The sequence below is a fragment of the Scophthalmus maximus genome, chromosome 5 (genome assembly GCF_022379125.1).
Source record: "Scophthalmus maximus strain ysfricsl-2021 chromosome 5, ASM2237912v1, whole genome shotgun sequence".
In the NCBI taxonomy this organism is placed as follows: domain Eukaryota; kingdom Metazoa; phylum Chordata; class Actinopteri; order Pleuronectiformes; family Scophthalmidae; genus Scophthalmus; species Scophthalmus maximus.
Window position 1 is genome coordinate 26,780,481 of NC_061519.1, and position 22,365 is coordinate 26,802,845.

A 22,365-nucleotide genomic window follows, 5' to 3' on the forward strand; every position below is an offset into this window, starting at 1 on the left:
GTCTCCATCCATCTGTGAACACGTCAGCACCTCTTCAGGTGGAACTTGAGGTATCGGAGGACGCTCCTGGTCGGGACGAAGGTGCAGGACATGCAGGCCAGGATCTTCCAGCTGCAGAGGTTCCCGGGGCTTCCGGGCTGAGGCGGTCGCGTCGTCTGCTTGATCAGCTGGCAGTAGAGCTCGTCCCGCAGCTGTTTGAGCTCCTGGCCCGTCTGCAGGATGCCCTGGATGATGGGCCCGGCGTCGGCCACGCCCTCCAGGTGCTGCAGAGAGCTGAACACCTTGAGCGCTTCGTCCTGGAGCGTCGTGTAGTTCCTGTATCGTGGAGCTGAGCAGGTGGGGAAGAGGTTAGTGCCGGTCCGTGTTCGTCATGGAGCTACGTGTGCGAAGGTGCGAGGTTAAAGTTTTGGTATTTTCCACCTGCAGGCGGAGCGTCACCAAACTCCCTTTAAAAATCACTCAATTTAATTTGAACTTACTTAGTTCGACAGACGGTTTGAATATTGGGAACTACTCAAATGACTGCAAACATTATTGTTCGTACTGTCTAATAAATTCTGAAATAAAAATAATTCAGTTAAAAATCTAATTTTGAAACGAGATCTGACAGATTTAACTTGATGACCAGATGTTGGAGAATAAGTTATTATTTTTATTTTTTATTTATTTTCCTTTTTTTTTTATACTTTATTTTATTCACCTTAATACTATTACCTCTGAGGATTTCATCATATTATAATGTTCATATATGTGGTCGACTCACCGGTGACGTGGATGTCTCCGTAGGGCAGCGGCAGCAGAGGCGAGTGCAGCGGGTGGTGGCTGAAGCGAAGGATGGGGTTCCTCTTGTAGATCTGCTCCACCACCTCGGAGTTCAGACAGTTCTCCTGCGACAGAGCGAGAGGTTCAGCGCGGCGCAGTGTGTCGTGCAGAGGAGGTTTGTGGGAGAAAAGGGAAAAATATCTGCGGCAATGACGCGAAGAAGGGCAAATGTTCCAGCGCCCGGGACAGAAAGCGGCGCAGAAATTCATGCCCTTTCGGTGTGAACGCACCATAAGCGTCTGGCGTTAGAGTCATGATTGAATTAAAAAGGTTCATTTTTTGAGAAAGCTAACATTCCTGTGTAGAGACACACTGAGCGAGACTGTATCTTGTTTCTAAGGACCTTTGGAAGGATCCCCATGGAATCGATCGACGCCAGACGTCGCCCTCTTTCAGCCCCCGGTGGGACCTGCAGTTGCCCGGTGCGGCTTCGGAACAAGTCTCGGCCGGGGTCGCGCTCCGGGGCTCACTCACCTTGATGTCCTGGATGAGCTGCTGGGTCGGCGTGTCGATGGCGGCCTTGGTGTCGATGACGTTCTGGATGGCGTTGGCCCAGCGCGTGGCCTCGTTCAGCAGCTTGCAGTAGAGACGGTACGAGTGTTTGCGGCCGTACACGATCACGTTCCAGTAGCCTGCGGAAAAACACAAGAGAGGCAGGATGAAACGACACGCAGCTGACGTCAGATCCGAGCGGATTCTGCCTGTGGACGGCGCTTCCCGTCCTTACCGGTGTCTTTGAAGACCTTCTCGTCCGGCTGGACCACCGAGCAGAGGCTGTTGAGCACCAGCGTTCCCAGCTTCAGGGCGTTGCGCTCGGAGCTCTTGTAGTAGTCCAGGGAATTGTGGGTGAGCAGGAACCAGCGCTTCTTCAGTTTCAGCGAGGCTTTGGTGCTGTTCTTCAGCTCCTTGTGCAACCAGCCTGGAGGGAGCAAACGCACTGTTCGTTTCTGTCTCAGAAGCCATGAACCGACGCGGCAGCAGCAGCAATCGGGACGTTCGATTGCTCAGATATTAAGTGGAGTTTTTCTAAATGCATTGTGGGATAGACTCTAGGTGTCACCTCGGATGATGAACTCCTGGCCGTCGACGCGGGTGTCTCCCTTGGAGCGCTGCAGCAGCGTGATCCAGTGGTGCATCTCCTCGGGCGTGTCGGCGTTGCAGTGCAGCACGCGGTTGGCCGTGATCATGACGAAGGAGTTGGGCCTGCGAAGGGGCAGAAGTGAAGTTGACGCTGACGAGAAGCGGGACGCCACAACGGGTCAAACACTCCAACGCCATCGTCCTACTCCTACTAGTCGCGAGAAACTTTGTGATCTGGTTTGAAAATCAGTCTCTGAACCTCGGGTTGAATCTACAGCCTGAAGTAATTATTTGTCTTTTAAATGAGCATTTAAAAAGAAACACTCCCTCTAGTGGCCGTGTTGAAAATCAAAGAAAAACCTTTTCCGGTTTTGGATTTTTAATAACTTTCATTTTCAGCTGTAACGTGTAAGTTTGGTGTCCATTTCTACCCGAAGTTACGGGAACTGGACTGTTGCGTCTGTCCGTTTGATGGTTTTGCAGCAGGATCACACAAAGAACTTCAGCACAGACTTTTCACGAAACTTGGTGGAAGGACGGAACATGGACCAGGAAAGAATCCATGAAATGTTGGTGTGGATCTGGACAAAGAGGTGGATCCTGGAATTTTATAATTCATGGGTCTGGATGAAACAAATCGGAAATATTTAGTGGGCCGATATCTGTAATGGAAAAATCCGATGCAGTTGACGCCGACTCAGGACGACGGAGACCGTGGACGTCTCAACCAGGAGTATTTATTACAAGGAGCTCGATATGTTGAGGAGATTTCTGGATTCGTTACACAGATCAACACGTGGTCAGTGCATGGCGTCCGGTCTCTGCGGGCGTGTTTATCTCTCTCAGAATAATGTCGTCGTCAAACAGACACAATGTCTGTCTCCGTGGAAACACTCCGTCTCTGCCTCAAACCGACCTGGCAACTAGACTCAACATATTCAGAGAGTCACTCACCTCTCAGGATTGTCTGACGCACAAACAGAATCGATCATCCCCACATCCAACGTTCCCTGGAGAGAGAGAGGGAGAGAGAGAGGGAGAGAGGGAGAGAGGGAGAGAGAGAGAGAGAGAGAGAGAGAGAGAGAGAGAGAGAGACGGAGGGAGAGAGAGAGGGAGAGAGACGGAGGGAGAGAGAGGGAGAGAGGGAGAGAGAGGGAGAGAGACGGAGGGAGAGAGAGGGAGAGAGGGAGAGAGAGGGAGAGAGAGGGAGAGAGACGGAGGGAGAGAGAGGGAGAGAGGGAGAGAGAGAGAGAGGGAGAGAGACGGAGGGAGAGAGAGACGGAGTTCGTCAGTGACGATGTTGAGGGTGTGGTTAATGAGTCTGACCTTCTTCTGCCCCGTGGAACCAATTATCTCTCTCACGCACACACACACACAAACACACACACACACACACACACTGTAAATGTAAATCAATCTTTTTATTTGATAATCTATGTGATAGATTTCGTCCATAACCAGGTGAACACAAAAGGTTTAGAAGGACAGAATCAGATCATGAAACTCACATCATTTGATTTTGATTTTGTCCCTTGACTCACCACGGCGTTCTGGGGGTTGGCCTGCTCGTCATGCATCTCTCTGATCTCCTGCTCCGTGGAGCCGTGGACCTGACTCAGCACGCTGAACCACTGACTGTAACCACGGAGACATCAAGAATATCGTTTAACGAACAAGATTCATATCAGAGCCTTTTATTCAAGTCCTGTTATCACTCACTCTATGACGCGTGAGAGAAGAAGGCGGGTGCCGATACATGTCGACAAATTTTCTGACGTATTTCCACAACAATTTAAATTATAAATGTTGCTTTTCGTACAGAAAAAGTATTTCAATGTAAAATCAGATTAAATTTGGTAATTTGGTCCTTGTGCGTCTCTCTCACCTGTGTGTATACTGTGTATGTATAATCTACACACACACACACACACACACACACGGTTCATCTTCCTGACGTATGGAGTCATCGGACTGTCCCTCTGAGAGCAAATCAATGTGTTGCCCACGGCAACCGGCTCACTGACCCACTTTGCGACATGATGACCTCCTCCTCCTCATTATACTGTGTGTGTGTGTGTGTGTGTGTGTGTGTGTGTGTGTGTGTGTGAGTTTGTAAGCAACTGGGCCAAGAGGTAGCAGGTAGCAGGATTAGCATTAGCACTGCAACAATGGTGTAACCTTTAATTAATGTAATTATAATTATGATATTATGACACGAGTGTGATGTCATCGTCTATTTCTACTGACATCACAAACTCTTTGCTGTTGATGGACATGGAGTGTATTAGCAAAGTTTTCTGCTTTTTTTAAGCAAACATCTGCTTATCAATATATATAATTTATAATTTATATAAATATATATATTTTTTATAGGTAAGCTTGTGGAGATGAGCCCAGCGGACACACGTCTCACCTGGCGTCCTCGGCCGACTCTGCGATCAGGTGGTAGGTCCTCTCCGGCATCACGATGTTGATCCCGTTCTCTTTACCCGTGTTATCGATGATTTCTCTGCACGTCCCGAAAAGAAAAGAAAAGAAAAAAACAGAACCTCATGAACAAAGTATCTATCTCGAAATGTTCAATATTTGTTTGGGGGGAATTTCAGCTTGTATTCAATGGAACAATAATGAAAAGACAAGACATCAGACAATACGACATTATCTGATATATAGAATCTAAGATCATTGTTGAGGTACGTGTATTTGAGTATTTCCCATTTTATGCAAGTTTATGCTTCAACTCTATTTTTTTCATATTTCATAATGAAGCATTGGTACTTTTACTGAAGTGAAGGATCGGAATTCTTCTTCCACAACTTTTCTTAGGTAAAAAAAAAGTCAAATTTGAGATTTCAGTCAGGACACCCAATGGTCATTTGAAGGACTGCATCTACGTTACTGAGATCATATTGTTTGTCATGAATTTTTGAATGTCAGATTCCATTAAAATGTACATGAAACAATATACTGAGTCTCTTTTTTGTCTATTTTCTATATATAAGTGTAAACCCCAGCATGCAATTCCAACACCAAAACCCAATTATCTTCACTCCCCGTTTTCATTTCTCACAGCTTCATCTCTTCACATGTTTAATTTCTAGTTCATACAAGACATTCATGTACTACATTGTATACGGTGAAGTGTTGTCTGCGTTAAAACTGACCCCTCTAAATGTCGACACCTCTTCTGGTTTGAAAATGTTACTACTGCAGCGCGCCCCCCCCGATGACATCATTACGACGCTGAGTCGTTTGACTAGGCCCTTACTTGGCGTCGTGCATGTCCAGCACGCCCTTCATCTTCTCCTCGCCATCGTTCTCGAAGTACATGAGCTTGCTCTGGCGCAGCACGAACCAGCGGCGCTTCCAGTTGCGGCGCGACAGGGTGGACGAGCCGCCGCCCTTCTTGTGCAGCCAGCCCTGCTTCAGCGCCTCCTGCTTGGCGCGGAACCACAGGAAGGTCTCGTCCTTCAGGACGCACCAGCGCCGCTTCCACGTGTTCATCAGGCCGCCTGGAGAGGAGGTGCGGATGGAACACGGAGGAAGAATCAATCTATTGCAACGAATCTCATTAAAAAAATGGGAAAGGGAAATTCAAAATAAAATAGGCACTGAATTCACAAACTGAGCCTGACCTGTAAGGATTTGTGCGGGCCGATGTGGAACACCAATATTTGGGAGTAAAACCTTTCTGATGCTGATAAATGAAAATAATAATAATAGGCAAGGATTCCTAAGATGTCGTCCTCAAACCCCCCAAGAGAAATGTAACTGAGGCTTGACAGTTTACAGTTTAACCATAAACTCTATAATAATGAACAATAAAGAAAAAGAAAACACAAATTCAAACAAATGTATAGAGCTTGAATTAAGAAAAAAAAAAAGTTGTGAAAGAGAAAGTCACTCATTTCAAAATAAAAGGCACAAGGCCGTCGCATTGGTTGTAAATGGTCCCAAAGTATAAACTGGGATGGAAACAAAGTTATATCCGGGGGATATTTTCCTGGTCTAAAGCGAGATCCTCTCTTCTCTTGCTGGTTGGGGGCCATTTACAATCTGGCCTTGTGTGAGTTCCGTCGTGATGACGGGGTTACCTTTGATGAAGAGGAAGCTGTGGAAGTACGGGAGCGTGACGCAGCTGTAGACCGAGTCCCGGCGGTACGACAGCTCGTCGTCGGTGTCGAACCGGTCAAAGTCGTCCTCGCTGTCCTCGAACTGGAATGAGAGCGACACAACTTAGACACCCGAGGCTCACGGAGCATCGCCGAATGCATTCACAGTGTGAACTCCGGGGGACGCTCACCGACGACTGCGCTCCCTCGGAGCTGAAGCGGTAAGCCCCCGAACTGTTGTAGGTGCCCACGGAGCCGCGGTAATCGGGAGACCACTGCCCGCTGCGGGGGTTGGAGAACGCCACACTGCCGCTCGACACGATGGCGCCCTCGTCGTAGTCGTCCTGGTCATAGTCCGAGTCCTCGTCCGGCGGTATGAGCTCTACCAGGTCGTCGGACTGGTCCTCGGATGAAGCCTGGGGGCGGCAGTAGGCCGAGTCCCCGCTGGAGGAGGCGCTGTGGCAGGCCGGGGGCACAGGGGGGAGAGGCAGGGGCTGGTGAAGCAGCGTGGTGGGCGGCAGCGGTGGGATGACGCCGTCGTTGGCGTACGGATCTTCTTCGGACGAGTCATCGCTCGTTCTGATGCCGCTGGTCCGTTGGCCGTCGGAGTGGCCGTGCTCGCTCGGGTTCGGAGAGTCTTTGAAGGCCTCGTCGTCGGCCCCGAACCCTTCGTCGACCTCCTCTTCCTCACCGCCTCTCCTCCGCCCGCTGTCCTTCTCCTTTTCTTCGGCCTCGTCGACTCCCAAGGAGCTCTCGATGTTCCTCACGCACTCGTCGATCTCGTCGAAGTTCAGCGAGTCGAGGAACTGCTGCGCCGCCTTGCAGGCCTCGTCCTCCAGCCGCCGGAGCTCCTGGTCGCGGAGGAGCTGCAGGCGGTTGAGGGAGGCCTCGGTCAGGGAGAGCTCCTGTTGCTCCTTCTGCCTCTGCAGTGCCTGGATCTCCCGCTCCAGCCGCAGGATCTCCTCCACCTGAGACGCTTCGTGGGGACGGATGGCCTCCCCGAGGGTCTCTGCCGACTCCAGCTCCTCGTGGGCGTCCGGTGAGGTTGGCGCCGCGGCGGCAGCCTGAGAGACCAGAGAGGCCAACTCCTCGGCACAACGCAGCTCCTCCAGTCGCCTGGCCTCCTCAAGCTGAGGACGGAGAAACAAATTACTGGAAAACCTCCTGATGGAAGTTGCTTTGTGGAGCGTGGTGTTCCCAACACTGACCCCTGATTCTCAATAAGATACAAATCTGCTGCTTTAGTGAAGATCATTTCAACCCGTTCACGATACGAATCAAAGGATTCCAGGTGGGAATTCTTTTCAAGACACAGAAAACTCTCTTTCTTCAAAGTTCTCGAAACAAGTTGATTTGTTCGAGCAGACGGTTGAAATGATTCGACGGCACTGGGAGATGGAAGATTGAAGACTTATTACGGACCAAAACATTTTGATGAAATGGAGATTTGAGGTGAATTTGTTGATAACTGCTTTCGTCTTACCTCTCTGGCGAGTCTCTCAGCCTCCAGCCTCAGTCTCTCCCTGCACAGACACAGACAGACAGACGGTTAGACACAGGCTCTACAAAAACACAGACAGGTATTCACATTTCCCGTCTCATCGGGGCATTAAAAGTATGCTGAGTCTGGAGAACGAGATGTTGGTTGAGGACAGGTAAGATGCATCACTCTCTGAGCGAATCAGAGCTACACCAAGAGAAGGGCGTGGCACCCACCTCTCCGTCTCCTGCTCCTCCTTCCTGCGGCGCGCCTCCTCCTCCTCCTCCTCCTCCCTCCTCTTCCTCGCCTCCAGCAGCTGGCCGTAGGCCCGGCGGGCCAGCCGACCCCTCAGGCACTTCTGGAAGGTGAGCGCCGCCCGGCGGAGGAGCAGGAACCTCCTCCTCCAGTAGAGAGCGCGGTAGTTCTTCTGAATGACCACGATGCACTGCAGCAGCTTCCTGTACTGCTTCCTGTAAACGGCACGGTCAAACTTCTCAGGTGAGAACAAACGTTTTTTCACGGCTTCTCAGATGATTCCTTCTTTTTTCACGTCGACGTGAGTTGTACCTGGCTATGTAGCCCATGACATGAGCCTGGATGATCATGGCGGCTCTCAGCACCTCCACCTCCCGCTTCTTCTCCAGCCGATGCTCCAGAGGCTCCCGGAGGAACACCTGCGAGGGGCGGGGAGGGAGAACAGGGCAGGAGGGTCAAGGAGGACGTGGCCCTGCTGAAGGTCGGATGAACCCTCCAGCGATTCAGCGAAGGTGAGAGGCAAAATACAACTTGGGATTTCAACCAGATCGATAACAGGACAATGTGTCTGTTGCTGTCATTTTAGATTGAGGCGGAATTTCAGGTTGACTCGGATGTTTATGGCTTCAACCACATGACATGTTTCCACAAAACTGTATCACGCTCAAAGACACTTTTGAAAAGAACATTCTATAAGAACATCAAGGGAACTTTCTAAAAGCCCCAGGTGATATTTTTTAAATATCTTGCATGTCTACGAAACAGACCACATTCAGTTGATCCAATATACAATGGGGAAAAAAAGACAGATAAAACACTGCAAACCTCCAGTTGTTCAGATCCGACTAGATGTTGCATAATGGATTGGAACTAATCTGGAAAATGGGATGTTCAACTCGTGGTCACGTATTGGTTTGAATCTGGATCAAACCCTCGGTCTGTGCTGCCCAAAACATTTTGGTGGGATTGTGAAAACTGTGATAAACATTGATGTAGTAATGAAACTTTGAAATTGGTCAAATAGACATTTAGATCATGTACTATGTATATATATATAATAATGTTAGATGGGGTCAGGGGACAGAACCAGAATAATACAGAACCACGACTTATTGTTTAATATTTAATATTTAATATTGACCTCACTATGTAAAGTGCCTTGAGACAGTGTATGTTGTGATTTGGCGCGATACAAATCAAACTGAATTGAATTGAATAATCAATATGTAACAAGTGATTGAGTGAAAATGGAGTTAAAACAGGAAACACAGCCACTGCTTAGCAGAGTGCACACGAAGAATACAGGGTTGACAAGCGAACAGACGGCTCGCTCCTTCTCATTCCTTTGTATCATCACCATTTAACAACTGCGCTGAACAAAGCGGCCGACGTGAATCAAATCTCCAGTTTGTTCACGCGGCTCAAGGAGCACGGATTACTGCAGCGGGAGTGAAAAGACCCAGACTCACTTGGGCCAGCTGCCCCCGACAGGAGCCGAGCTGCCGTCCATCGACGGGAGGAGGCCGGGCTCCGCACCGAGGGGCGGCGGCGCCCGGGGGGTTAATCCGATTAGGGAGGGAGGAAAAATTAGATACGGGATGTGTAGCCACACGAGACGGTGGGGAAGTGTCACAGTGCTACGAGGGGACAGGAGAGCAGATTACCTTGTGTGTGTGTTTGTGTGTGTGTGTGTGTGTGGGTGTTGGATGAAGCACTAAAGGGATTTTCAGCGAGGAAGTATGAACTTGTGGAGGTGATTGGACATCGCTCATGAGCAGGTTGAACGTGCAGCAGACGCACAACTACAACACACAGACGTTGTTCTCCGACTGGAAATAAAGTCCTTGACATTTTCCCCCCGGAATTTTTTGTCTAAATGACCTGAATTTGAGTCCCCACACAGTTTGATCAGATGCCGAGACGAAGTCTCCACAACGTTCACTAGTTCAAGTAAACACTCGTGTAAAGAACGTTCCCTCCCTTCGTCAAAAAACTTTCTAAATCAAAGGAATCACGTGTGCAGACGAAACCGCCCCCTCGTGTGCAAACATTTACATCCCAGCGAGTTGAAAATAGAAATCCTCCTAAAAAAAAAATTCATTGCTGTGCTAATGAGGTGAGGATAAGCCTCAGAGTCAGAGTCCGGGGGGAGGAGCCAGCGGAGCCTCATCACTTCCAGGTAATTAAGTTTGAGGCTGTAAAAATAAAATACTAACTCCCAGACAATAGTCAGGACATGTGCCGACTGAAAGGAGCGGGAGGCTCGGCGTAAATCTGACTGCGAGGGGCAGCGGCACAAAGTAGGCGAATCCCTCAGAGGGAGATAGAATTGATTTAACGGTTTGCGAGCAGCAGCCGGAGGATGAGGAGGAGGAAGAGGAGGAGGAGGAGGAGGAGGAGGAGGACGAAGAGGAGGATGGGGAGGAGGACGAAGAGGACGAGGAGGAGGAGGAGGAAGAAGAGGAGGAGGAAGAGGAGGAGGAAGACGAGGAGGAGGAGGAGGAGGAGGAGGAGGACGGGGAGGAGGAGGAGGAGGAGGAGGAGGAAGAAGAGGAGGAGGAGGAAGACGAGGAGGAGGAGGAGGAGGAGGAAGAAGAGGAGGAGGAGGAGGAGGAGGATGAGGAGGAGGAGGAGGAGGATGACGAGGAGGAGAAGGAGGAGAATGAAAAGACGAGGAGGAGGAGGAAGAGGAGGAGGAAGAGGAGGAGGAGGAGGAGGAGGACGACGACGACGACGAGGAGGAGAAGGAGGAGAATGAAAAGACGAGGAGGAGGACGAAGAGGAGGAGGAAGAGGAGGAGGACGACAAGGAGGAGAAGGAAAAGACGAGGAGGAGGACGAAGAGGAGGAGGACGAGGAGGAAGAGGAGGAGGACGAGGAGGAGGAGAAGGAAAAGACGAGGAGGAAGACGAAGAGGAGGAGGACGAGGAGGAGGAGGAAGAGGAGGAGGAGGACGAAGAGGAGGTGGACGAGGAGGAGGACGAGGAGGAGGACTAGGAGGAGCTTCAGTCGAGCGTCAAGAACGTTCAGATCAGTCAAACTGTGAATCTAGTGAATCTATTAGCTAGAAGAGGAACGTGTGTCGCTTGTTTCCACGTGTTTTCCCAGTCAGGTTTGTGAAAAAGCCAAAGTGAATGAAAACTTCTCTGCGTGATGTTTCATCATTCAGGTGATGCTTGTTGTTTCCGTCTGAGTTCTGTGGCGCCGACTCGCAATACGGTTTCTTCTGCTGTTGTCGGTCGCGCACAAACACAGACACACACACACACACACACACACACACACCAACGGCCAATTCGTCCGTCCATCCGTCCACCCACACCCACTTCCTCCACTGCTGTCACCCTCTGCGGCATCATGCAATCATGCTGTGATTGGGGATCTGTGTCGGCCATCTGTCATTTCCCCACAGAAAACTGGAACCAATAACTGTTGGATTCCACGCTCCAGGTGCTCTGGACCTGCATTATTCATGATCACACTCACTCACTCACTCACTCACTCACTCACTCACTCAGCCTCGGGGGGAGATGGGAGCAGAGAGCTCTAAGTCCACACTAACATTTCATGGATTCTGTCCTGGCCCGTGTCTCATCCTTCAACTCCCGCACGTTTCGTGCAAATCCGTTCGGTAGATTTTGCGTAAATGCTGCTGACAAACGAGAGCGGTGGAAACATCGCCTCCTGGTGGCGGAGGTAACTACAGAACGAGTACGACGAGTAACGAGTAACGACTTCCTGTGAACGAGGGTATGAAGAAACAGAGAACGTCTGTCTTCCTCACCTTGGTCTTCCCCAGCTGCCAGTCGCCACCGCTGCTGTCGTAGAGGTGCAGCAGCTGGCTGCAGCGCCCCCTGGGGTCCTCCGCCGTCAGCGCACCTCGCATGAGCACCTTGTACCTGGACAGCAGGGTTGGGAAAACGCAACAGGTCAGAATCCAGAGACCAGTTCTACTCGTTCCTCCCGATCTTGACATTCATATGAAATACAACAACATTAAAAGAATATTCTTCAATATACTGTTTAAGGAAATTCGACTATTTCAGATCTTTACTTTAGTATCTAACGCTGCAAACCTGCAGGACACGGTTACATGTAATCTGGATTACGTAATCAGATCACAAGGAAATAAGTAACTATAATCAGAACAGATTACATTTGAAATAAAGACGTGTAATTAGATTATAGTTACAATCAAGGAATACTCAATTACATTTTGATGATGTCTTTAAAATATGGCAATTTTAAATTCACTATTCAAAATAGATTATTATACATTACTCAACAGTATATCACTGTGTACATTACTCCTCTCAGGTTGCCAGTTTTGTTAGTGTTTTATATTATTTTTCTATGATTCATAGATAATGACAATGTTCCAATGCGTTGAAATTGTTTTCGTTTTAAAACAGTTTTAAAAGACGAGTTTTCGGAAGTCCACATTTTTGTGGGTGCGTCCAAATGTTTGATTTTGAAGTTAATCCAAGAGTATTCAGATTAGATTGCAAAAAAATTGCCATGTACATTTGTACAGACACAACCGTCCATATCTGCCACATGAATCTAGAGGATAATGTTTGTTTTTTTTGAGCTTGCGCCTGATTTGCTGCGGACGACGAACCGGGAGCAGAAGTCTTGGAACGGTCTCCGGATGGGGAAGCCTGTGCGTCGGATCTTGACTGTCTCCAACATCCCCGAATATCTGAGCTGGTTCAGAACCACCGCCTGGTCGAACTGGTCAGGCATCTGCAGGCAAACAGAGAGGACGAGAACTTTTAGAACTTTGAAGCCGTTAAAATACACAATCAATAACCCACGACTGGATGTGGTGTCCAGGGTGGAACTTCTCATTGACTTAAAGCCCCAGTGTGTAATTCTCTGGCGGCATCTGGTGGTAAAGTTGCAAACCGCAACCAACTGAGAACCCGACAGGGGACACTGTAGTGTTAAAGCTACAGTGTGTAATATTTAGACAGACTTATCCACAGAAATTGAATGTATCGTCCATAACTATTCTCATATAAGAGTTAAATATAGTTCCATGAGGTTGACCGACCTCCGTGTGAGTCTCGTGTTGAATACGGTTGTTGAACTAAACGTTCCAGAATACGTTGCGTTCACGTAGAATTTTCAGACGCTGCTGGAGACCGGAAATGGAATCGGCGGTGCGCCGCCATAAAGTGTCCCCTGTCGGTCGCTCGGTTGGTTTGCGGTTTTTACAACTTTACCACCAGATGCCGCCAGAAAATTACAAAAATGACACACTGGGGCTTTATGTGTTGCACTGTATGTGTGTACCTCAGTGAAAAAAATACCTTGATTTTGATATGATATTTCAGCTGCTTTCACGTATAGATAACATGTCACATGGATGTTTGTACATTGACATAAAACACAGACAGAAATCGCTGTTGGAAATGTCAAAACAACAGCGACTGTCTACGCAGCAGCAGCTGATGATCTTCACGCTGCAGTTCAGTGCCGTCAGCTGCTCTCACGATACGACAGTAACAACAGAATTGACGAGCTCAGAGGCCACAGACGATGTTGCTCCCACAGCCTTCGACGTAACTGTCAGGGGATCGATTTGGGACTCGGCCTCGATTGCAACTCGAGTGGAGGTTGTGATGTTCAGCAGCGGAAACGATGTTTGGCATGATGTGACATTGTGGGAGAAAAACCAACGTGAGGAGTTTTTATGGCGGCGGCGGCTGCGTCTCGTGGCCACAAGGTGTAATGGAACAAGCTGAAAACACGATACGTGACATCGCTTTATAAAGTTCAGAAACTTATTTTGTGGCCAAATTCCTTGTGCATGTTCGAAACATACTATTTGGAATGACAATGTTAGGACACACAGACCAACATTAACCTCCCATCGGAGTTGCTTTTTGTGCCCAAGTCCAGTTTTCTGTTTCCTTTAGGCTTCATTTTGGTCTCCACCCTCTGAAAACCGCAGCCTGCTGCAAACGAGGCAGACAAAGTAAAAATGAGGCTGAAAAGCCGCGTAACAAATCTGACATTGACGTCTGCAGTCGAACCGCGCGTCACTTCTGTCCCTTTCCACTTCACACATGCGTCACACTCTCATGCCGCCCGTTCACAATTCAGAAAGAAACGCGTACGACAGCAGCAACAAATCAAATGTCTCCCGGCATCGGGACGCCATCAACACTTACAGAAGAGCATTCAGTGAAAGCCACTTTCCCGGGTGGACCCCTCTCACCCTGTAACCTCGGTGGGCGTTGGGGGTGGGGGGGCTCAGAATGAGAGGTTGCTTTCATAACGCCTTGTAATACCCCTCTATTGAGCGCCCATCTCCCCTGATCGCCCGTCGATGGCCGTCGGAGCTGCTGAGATGAAGGGAGGCCGATTCACCAGCAGATCTCCCCTGAGGGGTCTGAATGGCGGCCTTTTAACCGCAGAGACCCTCATTAGCATAACCTGCATTTGCATACGGGCCGGACCGCGGCGGCACAAAGCCGAGTGGTGTCAGCGAGCGGCCCTCTGCTTCCTGACGCGCTTCGCCTCACTCTCTATCTCCATCACTTCCTTCTGCTGCTGAGACGTCAACGGCCTCCTCTTCTCATTGTGTATGTTTCTGGAAGACTCCCACCGTTGTCCGATCAACTTGTTGAATGAATTGTAATTGATGTAATGAAAGTTTGTGTTAGTATGGAACAGGCGGTAGGACTAGAAAAGCATATTGCTTCTTCCTGCTCCTTTATTTATAGATTTATCTTGTTATCTTACTTGTTATCCATTATCAGTATACAGTGTACAACATGACACAGAAATGCAGTTACAATTCTTTAGCTGTACGATCTTTGTACAATCTCAGGTGCTTATCATTTTAATTATTATTGTGGCCGTCGCGTGTATTTTCTATATTTCGGTCTGCGGCTGTAAGCGAGTTCCATGAAGACATTGTTTTCCCAGTCTGGACACAGATGATCGACTTAATCTAGTTCCTGTATTATTATTTTCATAAATCTGTGCTTTCGGGGAGGATTTCCAAGACGCCGGAAAATCTGTGAGCACCAACGATTCTGAGATGCAAATCTGCGACAACGTGGCGACGACAGCCTGAGGGCTTTAAAGTCACCGTGTCTTTCTCAGCCTAACTTCCCTCACTGCACAAAGGACTCGGAGACTGGGGGCATTCAGCAGGACAAAGGGGGGCGTGTCAGGGCGCTTCCCGGGGGGGCTGGGAGCCGGCGGGGGGGAAAAGGCAAAGACGAGCAAACTCCGGATGAGCCGTCCGTCATTCACCAAGGAACAGAGATGCACAATCTCCTTCTGGCACCATGTCCGGGTCAGGTCTCTTTTAGTTTTTTAGCAAATAGGAACATTCTCTTCTTCCCCTCCACGACACAAGTTGCAGTTCAGCGCTCTGACTTTTAGATTAAGTTTTTAATTCCTTGATCTTTTGTGTCTCAACACAAAATTGATCGGGACAAAATTTTCTCTGCGTCGAGCTTCTCGAATGTAAGAACCTGCTGCTGCTTCTCTTAAGAGTAGATTCAGAATCAGTTGACTCTGGATTGCTGAAAACAATTGGAACGTGAATTCTTGGATTGGGGGGAAATAAACTTTTGAATGTTGTTCAGTCACTAAACCAGGAGCGGGAAAAACAGAAGAATATGTATTTAATACACAAGAGTTCGATATCAAATGTTGCTCTAGTTTTCCTTCTAGTTTATGCAACAAGCATCACTTTTAACAAAGCAGGGAACCACAATATTCCAGAGGCCAAGGTGACGCCTCCAGAGGCTTTACAACGACACGACTCGTCATTGGAGAAGCTGGAACCAGGCGGATGCTTGTGTCTTAATCGTGAGGACGGATCCTGACACGTTCAGTTGCTCCCAGGACGACGGACCTGACGTCTCGTCTCAGCATCACAAAGATCCGTCTCCGCCCACGACGTCGCCTCAACGGTGTCATTTAAAAACATCTGGTCGCGACAAAGCCGAGCATTGACCGTCAGTCAAACTACTTTCTCCTCGTCACCGTCGCGTGGTCGCCCCTCCGAGCTCAACCGTGGCAGTCGTGAACCTCGCCGGGTTCCACGTCTGTGAGCGTTTACTTTCCAAAACCTTCAAGTCCAATTAACGAGATGACAAACAGGAAACTGCAGCGAGACTGTTGCTCGGCGATATTGTCCCTGACGGGACTTTTAACTTGCGGCCGGATGAATTAAGGACCAATGAGGAAGGAGCCGGTTCGGACTGTGTTCAAAAGAGAAAACAGCAAGCGTGCGCAGAGGTTTGCGTGTTTTTTTCTTACATGTGTCTAAACTTAATTTCTTGGGAGAGATTCTACAAAGCTCTGCTGGCGTCAAGATATGGATTCAAACTGCTGCCACAACATCGATATACTGTCTGAGTTGTTACGTCCTGGTGCACAAATCAAAGAGTGGATGTGAATCTGTGTCATCTGGTGTCTGCTCATCATTCCACCGCTCCGACGCCTGAACGCCACGGTCTCACCCGTCAGGTCGGTCTCACCCGTCAGGTCGGTCTCACCCGTCAGGTCGGTCTCACCCGTCAGGTCGGTCTCACCCTTCAGGTCGGTCTCACCCTTCAGGTCGGTCTCACCCTTCAGTTGGTTCTCACCCTTCAGTTAGTTCTCACCCTTCAGTTGGTTCTCACCCTTCAGTTAGTTCTCACCCTTCAGGTCGGTCTCACCCGTCAGGTCGGTCTCACCCGGCATCGCCGCTCCGCTTCCTTTTCCCAAGGTTTTTTTTTCCAGATCGGAGGCGAAAAGAAAAATGAAGTTCCCACAGCCGCTGCCCGTCTCTCTGTCGGTCGGTCTCCTCGACACACTGAGCATCTCTCACACTCTCTCTCTCTCTCTCTCTCTCTCTCTCTCTCTCTCTCTCTCTCTCTCTCTCTCTCTCTCTCTCTCACACACACGGAGTCAAACAAAGGCTTTCAAACTCCACTCCCCCTTTTTGTGTGTGGAGAGGGAGGGCTGTGGTTGCCATGGCGCTGGTCTCCTGCTGAGGCTAATTTGTGCAGGAGGCCACTTGTAGACGGTGTGTGTGTGTGTGTGTGTGTGTGTGTGTGTGTGTGTTTACATTCAAATGTGATGGAGACTTTTGTGTCTCTAACTGCCTCAGACATGAGGTCTCAGTGTAGTATAATTCATACATCTTATAATTCGTACAGTGTTTAGTTTTTTACTGGTGTATGTGTGTGTACTTATTTTATTTTATGCACAGTGTAATTGCAATCATGTTAACATATAACTTATGCATCATGTATGTATTTATAAGGTGTCAACGAGTGAGTGTTGTTGGTTTGGGCCCAGACACAACACAACAGATTACGGGCCACGAGGAAATATTCCCTGATTTTCACTCAACGTGTTTTGCTTTGGAAACGATTACTAATGTCTGATTTCTGTGTTTACATTTGGTCTGAGTCAAGAACAAGGGACAGGATTGTTTTACGAAGAATTGAGGTTTAAAGTTTAACTGGAAATCGTCAGATGAGCTAAAAACAACGACAACAACAACAACAACAACCCAAACACGTTGTTGTGTAAAGGACTGTTCCCACGATCAGCGTGTGTCCAGTTTGTATTCAGAGAAAAACAGTCTGTCCACACCACATTATGCATTCTGTCAATATATTGATATTGTTTCTGCACTGATTCCACTTAACCATCTGGACCCTGCAGGCGTTTTCATCACACTGTTGCATCACTGCAGCTCTCACACCACGGTGCAGTCACGTACCGAGTCCCACGGTCAAACGGACAAAGAGCTGAAGAAGACGCTGAAATGGACGACGGAGAAGGAGAAAGAGAAGGAGAAGGAGAAGGAGAAGGAGAAGGAGAAGAAGAAGAAGGAGAAGAAGGAGAAGGAGAAGGAGAAGAAGAAGAAGAAGAAGAAGAAGAAGAAGGAGAAGAAGAAGAAGTTGTTCTGTCACATGACAACACTCCGTCGCCCTCCTCCCTTCTGACACCAGGCAGATGACAGGGACGCCTCTCGGGGGCTTTTAGGGGCCACGTGCCGTGCCCAGCCCCCTGACCCTTGACCCCCGACCCTCCCACCTCCTTCCCTCACGACATTGAGCTCCATTTGAAAGTCATCACCAGACCTTGTTTAACACTCGATCAGCAGACGAGTCCAGACGGTCGCATTCCTCCTCATGAGAACTCGCCGTGTGTTCCGACACCGGAGACACTCTGATTATATCTATCACCATAATCAAATCAATCGAGACACGACCACAGACATGAACCTGCTTTCGTATAGAAATTCACTTCGTTAAAGGGGCAGTAAGCGATTTTGGAGAAAGATGGCAGCCGATGCAACGTGCTGGGTCACACCAAGGCCCCCGGAGAGACATCGATGAGATCTGGTCTCAGCTGTTGAGCTGCCAATGAGTGAGTCAGTACACCAGTGGTCCGCGGGCTTCTGTTTATTTTCCAACGCAGTTTGGACGCCGCCGTGCTCACGTCCGTGGAGGTCGGGGGTCGGGAGCGGGGCTCCGGTCGGTCGGTATCAGTACCTGGTGAGTGGAGGATTATCTCTCAGACCGGCCTTCTGTGACCCCGGCACATCGTTTGTGTACATTATCCCCGGCACACATTCTACTGCTACTCCAGCCTGTTGCTAGGCAACCCGGGGGTCAAAGGGCAGCACGCAAGACGGGGCCAGACACTTCTCATTCCTGTCTGCGGCTGGTTGGTGGGGGGAGGACGGTCTGATTATTAAAATGACACACACACAGTCTCTGGCATACCTCTGCACTCCGACAGTGTGTGTGTGTGTGTGTGTGTGTGTGTGTGTGTGTGCGTGTGTGTGTGTGTGTGAGCGAACGCACTCACCTTGCGTGTGTTTGGTTTGATGCATCGGATGAAGTACGGGTTGGAGACGCTGAGTGTGGACATCAGGGAGTGCAAAGAATTCTGCATCAAAATAAAATGAAAAGGTACAAACACTGTCACTGCAACAGTCGCTGCGATTACTTCAGCAGAAACTACGAGTATTAATAACTAAAGTATTAAAAGTAAGCGCAGCGGAATCACAACCCGAGACTTGAATAGTTTCATACTAAGACTAGTACTAGTACCTCGACTACTACTGCTGCAAGTACAAATATCACTGCTATTACTGCCACAATACAAATACTGAATACTATAGAAAACAAACAAACTATCGCCTCTAATATATTTTTACTTGTATTGTTTTGTTTGACGCCATATAGTTAAGTAAACCACGACTGTTACTTTGACAAGTAGTTACTGTAAGGAGTGGTTGTCACGTTACCACTGGTGTTCTGACCTCGACTGTAACAAACACATCGCTTCCATCGCGACTCCCGGCAGTGTGTCAGGACGACCAGGCATGAAGCACCTAACACGCACGTCTTCCGGCTCTTCTCAGAGCAGCGGTCGGGGCGAGCTGCGTGGCGTTCAGGTGCATCACGTACCTTGAACTGGGAGCTGACCGTGGGCCGCCGGCGCTTGGAGCTGCTCTTCAGAGTGTCCTGCTTGTTCCGGCTCAATACGTGTTCGAACAGATCGTAGACAAAGTCCAGCCTGCGGGACACACGGGAAGTGGATTCAGCTCCAGGTCAATCAGGTTTACAGCACAAGAGGAAATTATCATTTCATCCTGAACTTTGTTAACCATTAATAATCATCGCTACTGACATTAAACTGAGAGTTTAAATGTCACACTGGACTCTTATTCATATCTATCTAACAGTAACTCCGGTTTAGTTTAGTGAGAAATCTGTTTTTTGTGTGTTTGTGTCAGCAAAACACACACACACACACACACACATACTGTATATGTGTATATACAAATAAATAAGTAGGTAAAAGTGTAATTAAAATTATAATCAGAGACCTGGTCATTACGGCAGCAAAACTTTTTTTTTGTTGATTTAAAAAAATGTATTTAATAACAAGATGAGGTCGATAAAACATTTCTAAATAATTAAACTGTTGTCCTTCTCTTAAGCTCGGTGGGAATTTAATTGTGCAAAGTTTTGTTCATAAAACCAAACCCCTCTTCGTATATAAACAGGTTTTGTGTCTCAGCGACGTACCTGCTCTCCCTCAGCAGGTTGAGGATGTCGTCTCGGAAAGTGTCACGGTTCTTCTCCAGCATCCCCCTCACGTCGTACACCACCTGCAACGAGCCACCAGGGGGCGTTAGACGGCAACACAGACCAGGGGTGAGGTCGACTTGTCCCTCCTCTCTCCTGTTCCTCTCTCCTGTTCCTCTCTACTGTTCCTCTCTCCTGTTCCTCTGTACTGTTCCTCTGTACTGTTCCTCTCTACTGTTCCTCTCTCCTGTTCCTCTCTCAAGTTCCTCTCTACTGTTCCTCTCTCCTGTTCCTCTCTACTGTTCCTCTCTACTGTTCCTCTCTCATGTTCCTCTCTACTGTTCCTCTCTCCTGTTCCTCTGTACTGTTCCTCTCTCATGTTCCTCTCTACTGTTCCTCTCTCCTGTTCCTCTCTACTGTTCCTCTCTCCTGTTCCTCTCTCCTGTTCCTCTGTACTGTTCCTCTCTCATGTTCCTCTCTCCTGTTCCTCTCTACTGTTCCTCTCTACTGTTCCTCTGTACTGTTCCTCTCTACTGTTCCTCTCTCCTGTTCCTCTCTCAAGTTCCTCTCTACTGTTCCTCTCTCCTGTTCCTCTCTACTGTTCCTCTGTACTGTTCCTCTCTACTGTTCCTCTCTCCTGTTCCTCTCTACTGTTCCTCTCTACTGTTCCTCTCTCATGTTCCTCTCTCCTGTTCCTCTCTCCTGTTCCTCTCTACTGTTCCTCTCTACTGTTCCTCTCTCATGTTCCTCTCTCCTGTTCCTCTCTCCTGTTCCTCTCTACTGTTCCTCTGTACTGTTCCTCTCTACTGTTCCTCTGTACTGTTCCTCTGTACTGTTCCTCTGTACTGTTCCTCTGTACTGTTCCTCTCTACTGTTCATCTCTACTGTTCCTCTCTACTGTTCCTCTGTACTGTTCCTCTCTACTGTTCATCTCTACTGTTCCTCTCTACTGTTCCTCTCTACTGTTCCTCTCTACTGTTCCTCTCTACTGTTCATCTCTACTGTTCCTCTGTACTGTTCCTCTGTACTGTTCCTCTCTACTGTTCATCTCTACTGTTCCTCTCTACTGTTCCTCTGTACTGTTCCTCTCTCCTGTTCATCTCTACTGTTCCTCTCTACTGTTCCTCTGTACTGTTCCTCTGTACTGTTCCTCTCTCCTGTTCCTCTCTACTGTTCCTCTGTACTGTTCCTCTCTCCTGTTCCTCTCTACTGTTCCTCTGTACTGTTCCTCTCTACTGTTCCTCTGTACTGTTCCTCTCTACTGTTCCTCTGTACTGTTCCTCTGTACTGTTCCTCTGTACTGTTCCTCTCTACTGTTCCTCTCTACTGTTCCTCTCTACTGTTCCTCTCTCCTGTTCCTCTCTACTGTTCCTCTCTACTGTTCCTCTCTCATGTTCCTCTCTCCTGTTCCTCTGTACTGTTCCTCTCTACTGTTCATCTGTACTGTTCCTCTCTACTGTTCCTCTCTACTGTTCCTCTCTACTGTTCCTCTCTCATGTTCCTCTCTCCTGTTCCTCTCTACTGTTCATCTGTACTGTTCCTCTCTACTGTTCCTCTCTACTGTTCCTCTCTACTGTTCCTCTCTACTGTTCCTCTCTCCTGTTCCTCTCTACTGTTCCTCTCTACTGTTCCTCTCTACTGTTCCTCTCTACTGTTCCTCTCTCATGTTCCTCTCTCCTGTTCCTCTGTACTGTTCCTCTCTACTGTTCATCTGTACTGTTCCTCTCTCATGTTCCTCTCTCATGTTCCTCTCTACTGTTCCTCTCTCATGTTCCTCTCTCCTGTTCCTCTCTCCTGTTCCTCTCTACTGTTCCTCTCTACTCTCTACTGTTCCTCTGTACTGTTCCTCTGTACTGTTCCTCTCTCCTGTTCCTCTGTACTGTTCCTCTCTACTGTTCCTCTGTACTGTTCCTCTGTACTGTTCCTCTGTACTGTTCCTCTCTACTGTTCATCTCTACTGTTCCTCTCTACTGTTCCTCTGTACTGTTCCTCTGTACTGTTCCTCTCTCCTGTTCCTCTCTACTGTTCCTCTGTACTGTTCCTCTCTACTGTTCCTCTGTACTGTTCCTCTCTACTGTTCCTCTCTACTGTTCCTCTCTACTGTTCCTCTCTACTGTTCCTCTGTACTGTTCCTCTGTACTGTTCCTCTCTACTGTTCCTCTCTACTGTTCCTCTCTACTGTTCCTCTGTACTGTTCCTCTGTACTGTTCCTCTCTACTGTTCCTCTGTACTGTTCCTCTCTCCTGTTCCTCTCTACTGTTCCTCTCTCCTGTTCATCTCTACTGTTCCTCTCTACTGTTCCTCTCTACTGTTCCTCTGTACTGTTCCTCTGTACTGTTCCTCTCTACTGTTCCTCTGTACTGTTCCTCTCTCCTGTTCATCTCTACTGTTCCTCTCTACTGTTCCTCTCTACTGTTCCTCTGTACTGTTCCTCTCTACTGTTCCTCTGTACTGTTCCTCTCTCATGTTCCTCTCTCCTGTTCCTCTGTACTGTTCCTCTCTACTGTTCATCTGTACTGTTCCTCTCTACTGTTCCTCTCTACTGT

The 22,365-nt window shown here is 48.5% G+C and overlaps 1 protein-coding gene across 2 annotated transcripts in view; it reads right to left on the reverse strand.

The window, feature by feature from the left end:
- Positions 1-22,365, reverse strand: part of myo10 (myosin X) — a 91,254-nt gene that overhangs the window by 4,544 nt on the left and 64,345 nt on the right. For both annotated transcript variants that reach the window (XM_035634115.2, XM_035634114.2), the window contains exons 17-35: positions 19,820-19,902; positions 19,196-19,304; positions 18,591-18,671; positions 12,370-12,494; positions 11,533-11,647; positions 8,062-8,168; positions 7,731-7,964; positions 7,498-7,537; positions 6,206-7,144; positions 5,997-6,117; positions 5,171-5,414; positions 4,316-4,411; positions 3,444-3,537; positions 2,857-2,912; positions 1,883-2,025; positions 1,550-1,741; positions 1,297-1,454; positions 764-887; positions 31-328 (exon numbers count right to left, since the gene is read on the reverse strand). In XM_035634115.2, coding sequence (XP_035490008.2) covers positions 31-328; positions 764-887; positions 1,297-1,454; positions 1,550-1,741; positions 1,883-2,025; positions 2,857-2,912; positions 3,444-3,537; positions 4,316-4,411; positions 5,171-5,414; positions 5,997-6,117; positions 6,206-7,144; positions 7,498-7,537; positions 7,731-7,964; positions 8,062-8,168; positions 11,533-11,647; positions 12,370-12,494; positions 18,591-18,671; positions 19,196-19,304; positions 19,820-19,902 — 3,359 coding nt within the window. The remainder of the gene's footprint in view (positions 1-30; positions 329-763; positions 888-1,296; positions 1,455-1,549; positions 1,742-1,882; positions 2,026-2,856; positions 2,913-3,443; positions 3,538-4,315; positions 4,412-5,170; positions 5,415-5,996; positions 6,118-6,205; positions 7,145-7,497; positions 7,538-7,730; positions 7,965-8,061; positions 8,169-11,532; positions 11,648-12,369; positions 12,495-18,590; positions 18,672-19,195; positions 19,305-19,819; positions 19,903-22,365) is intronic.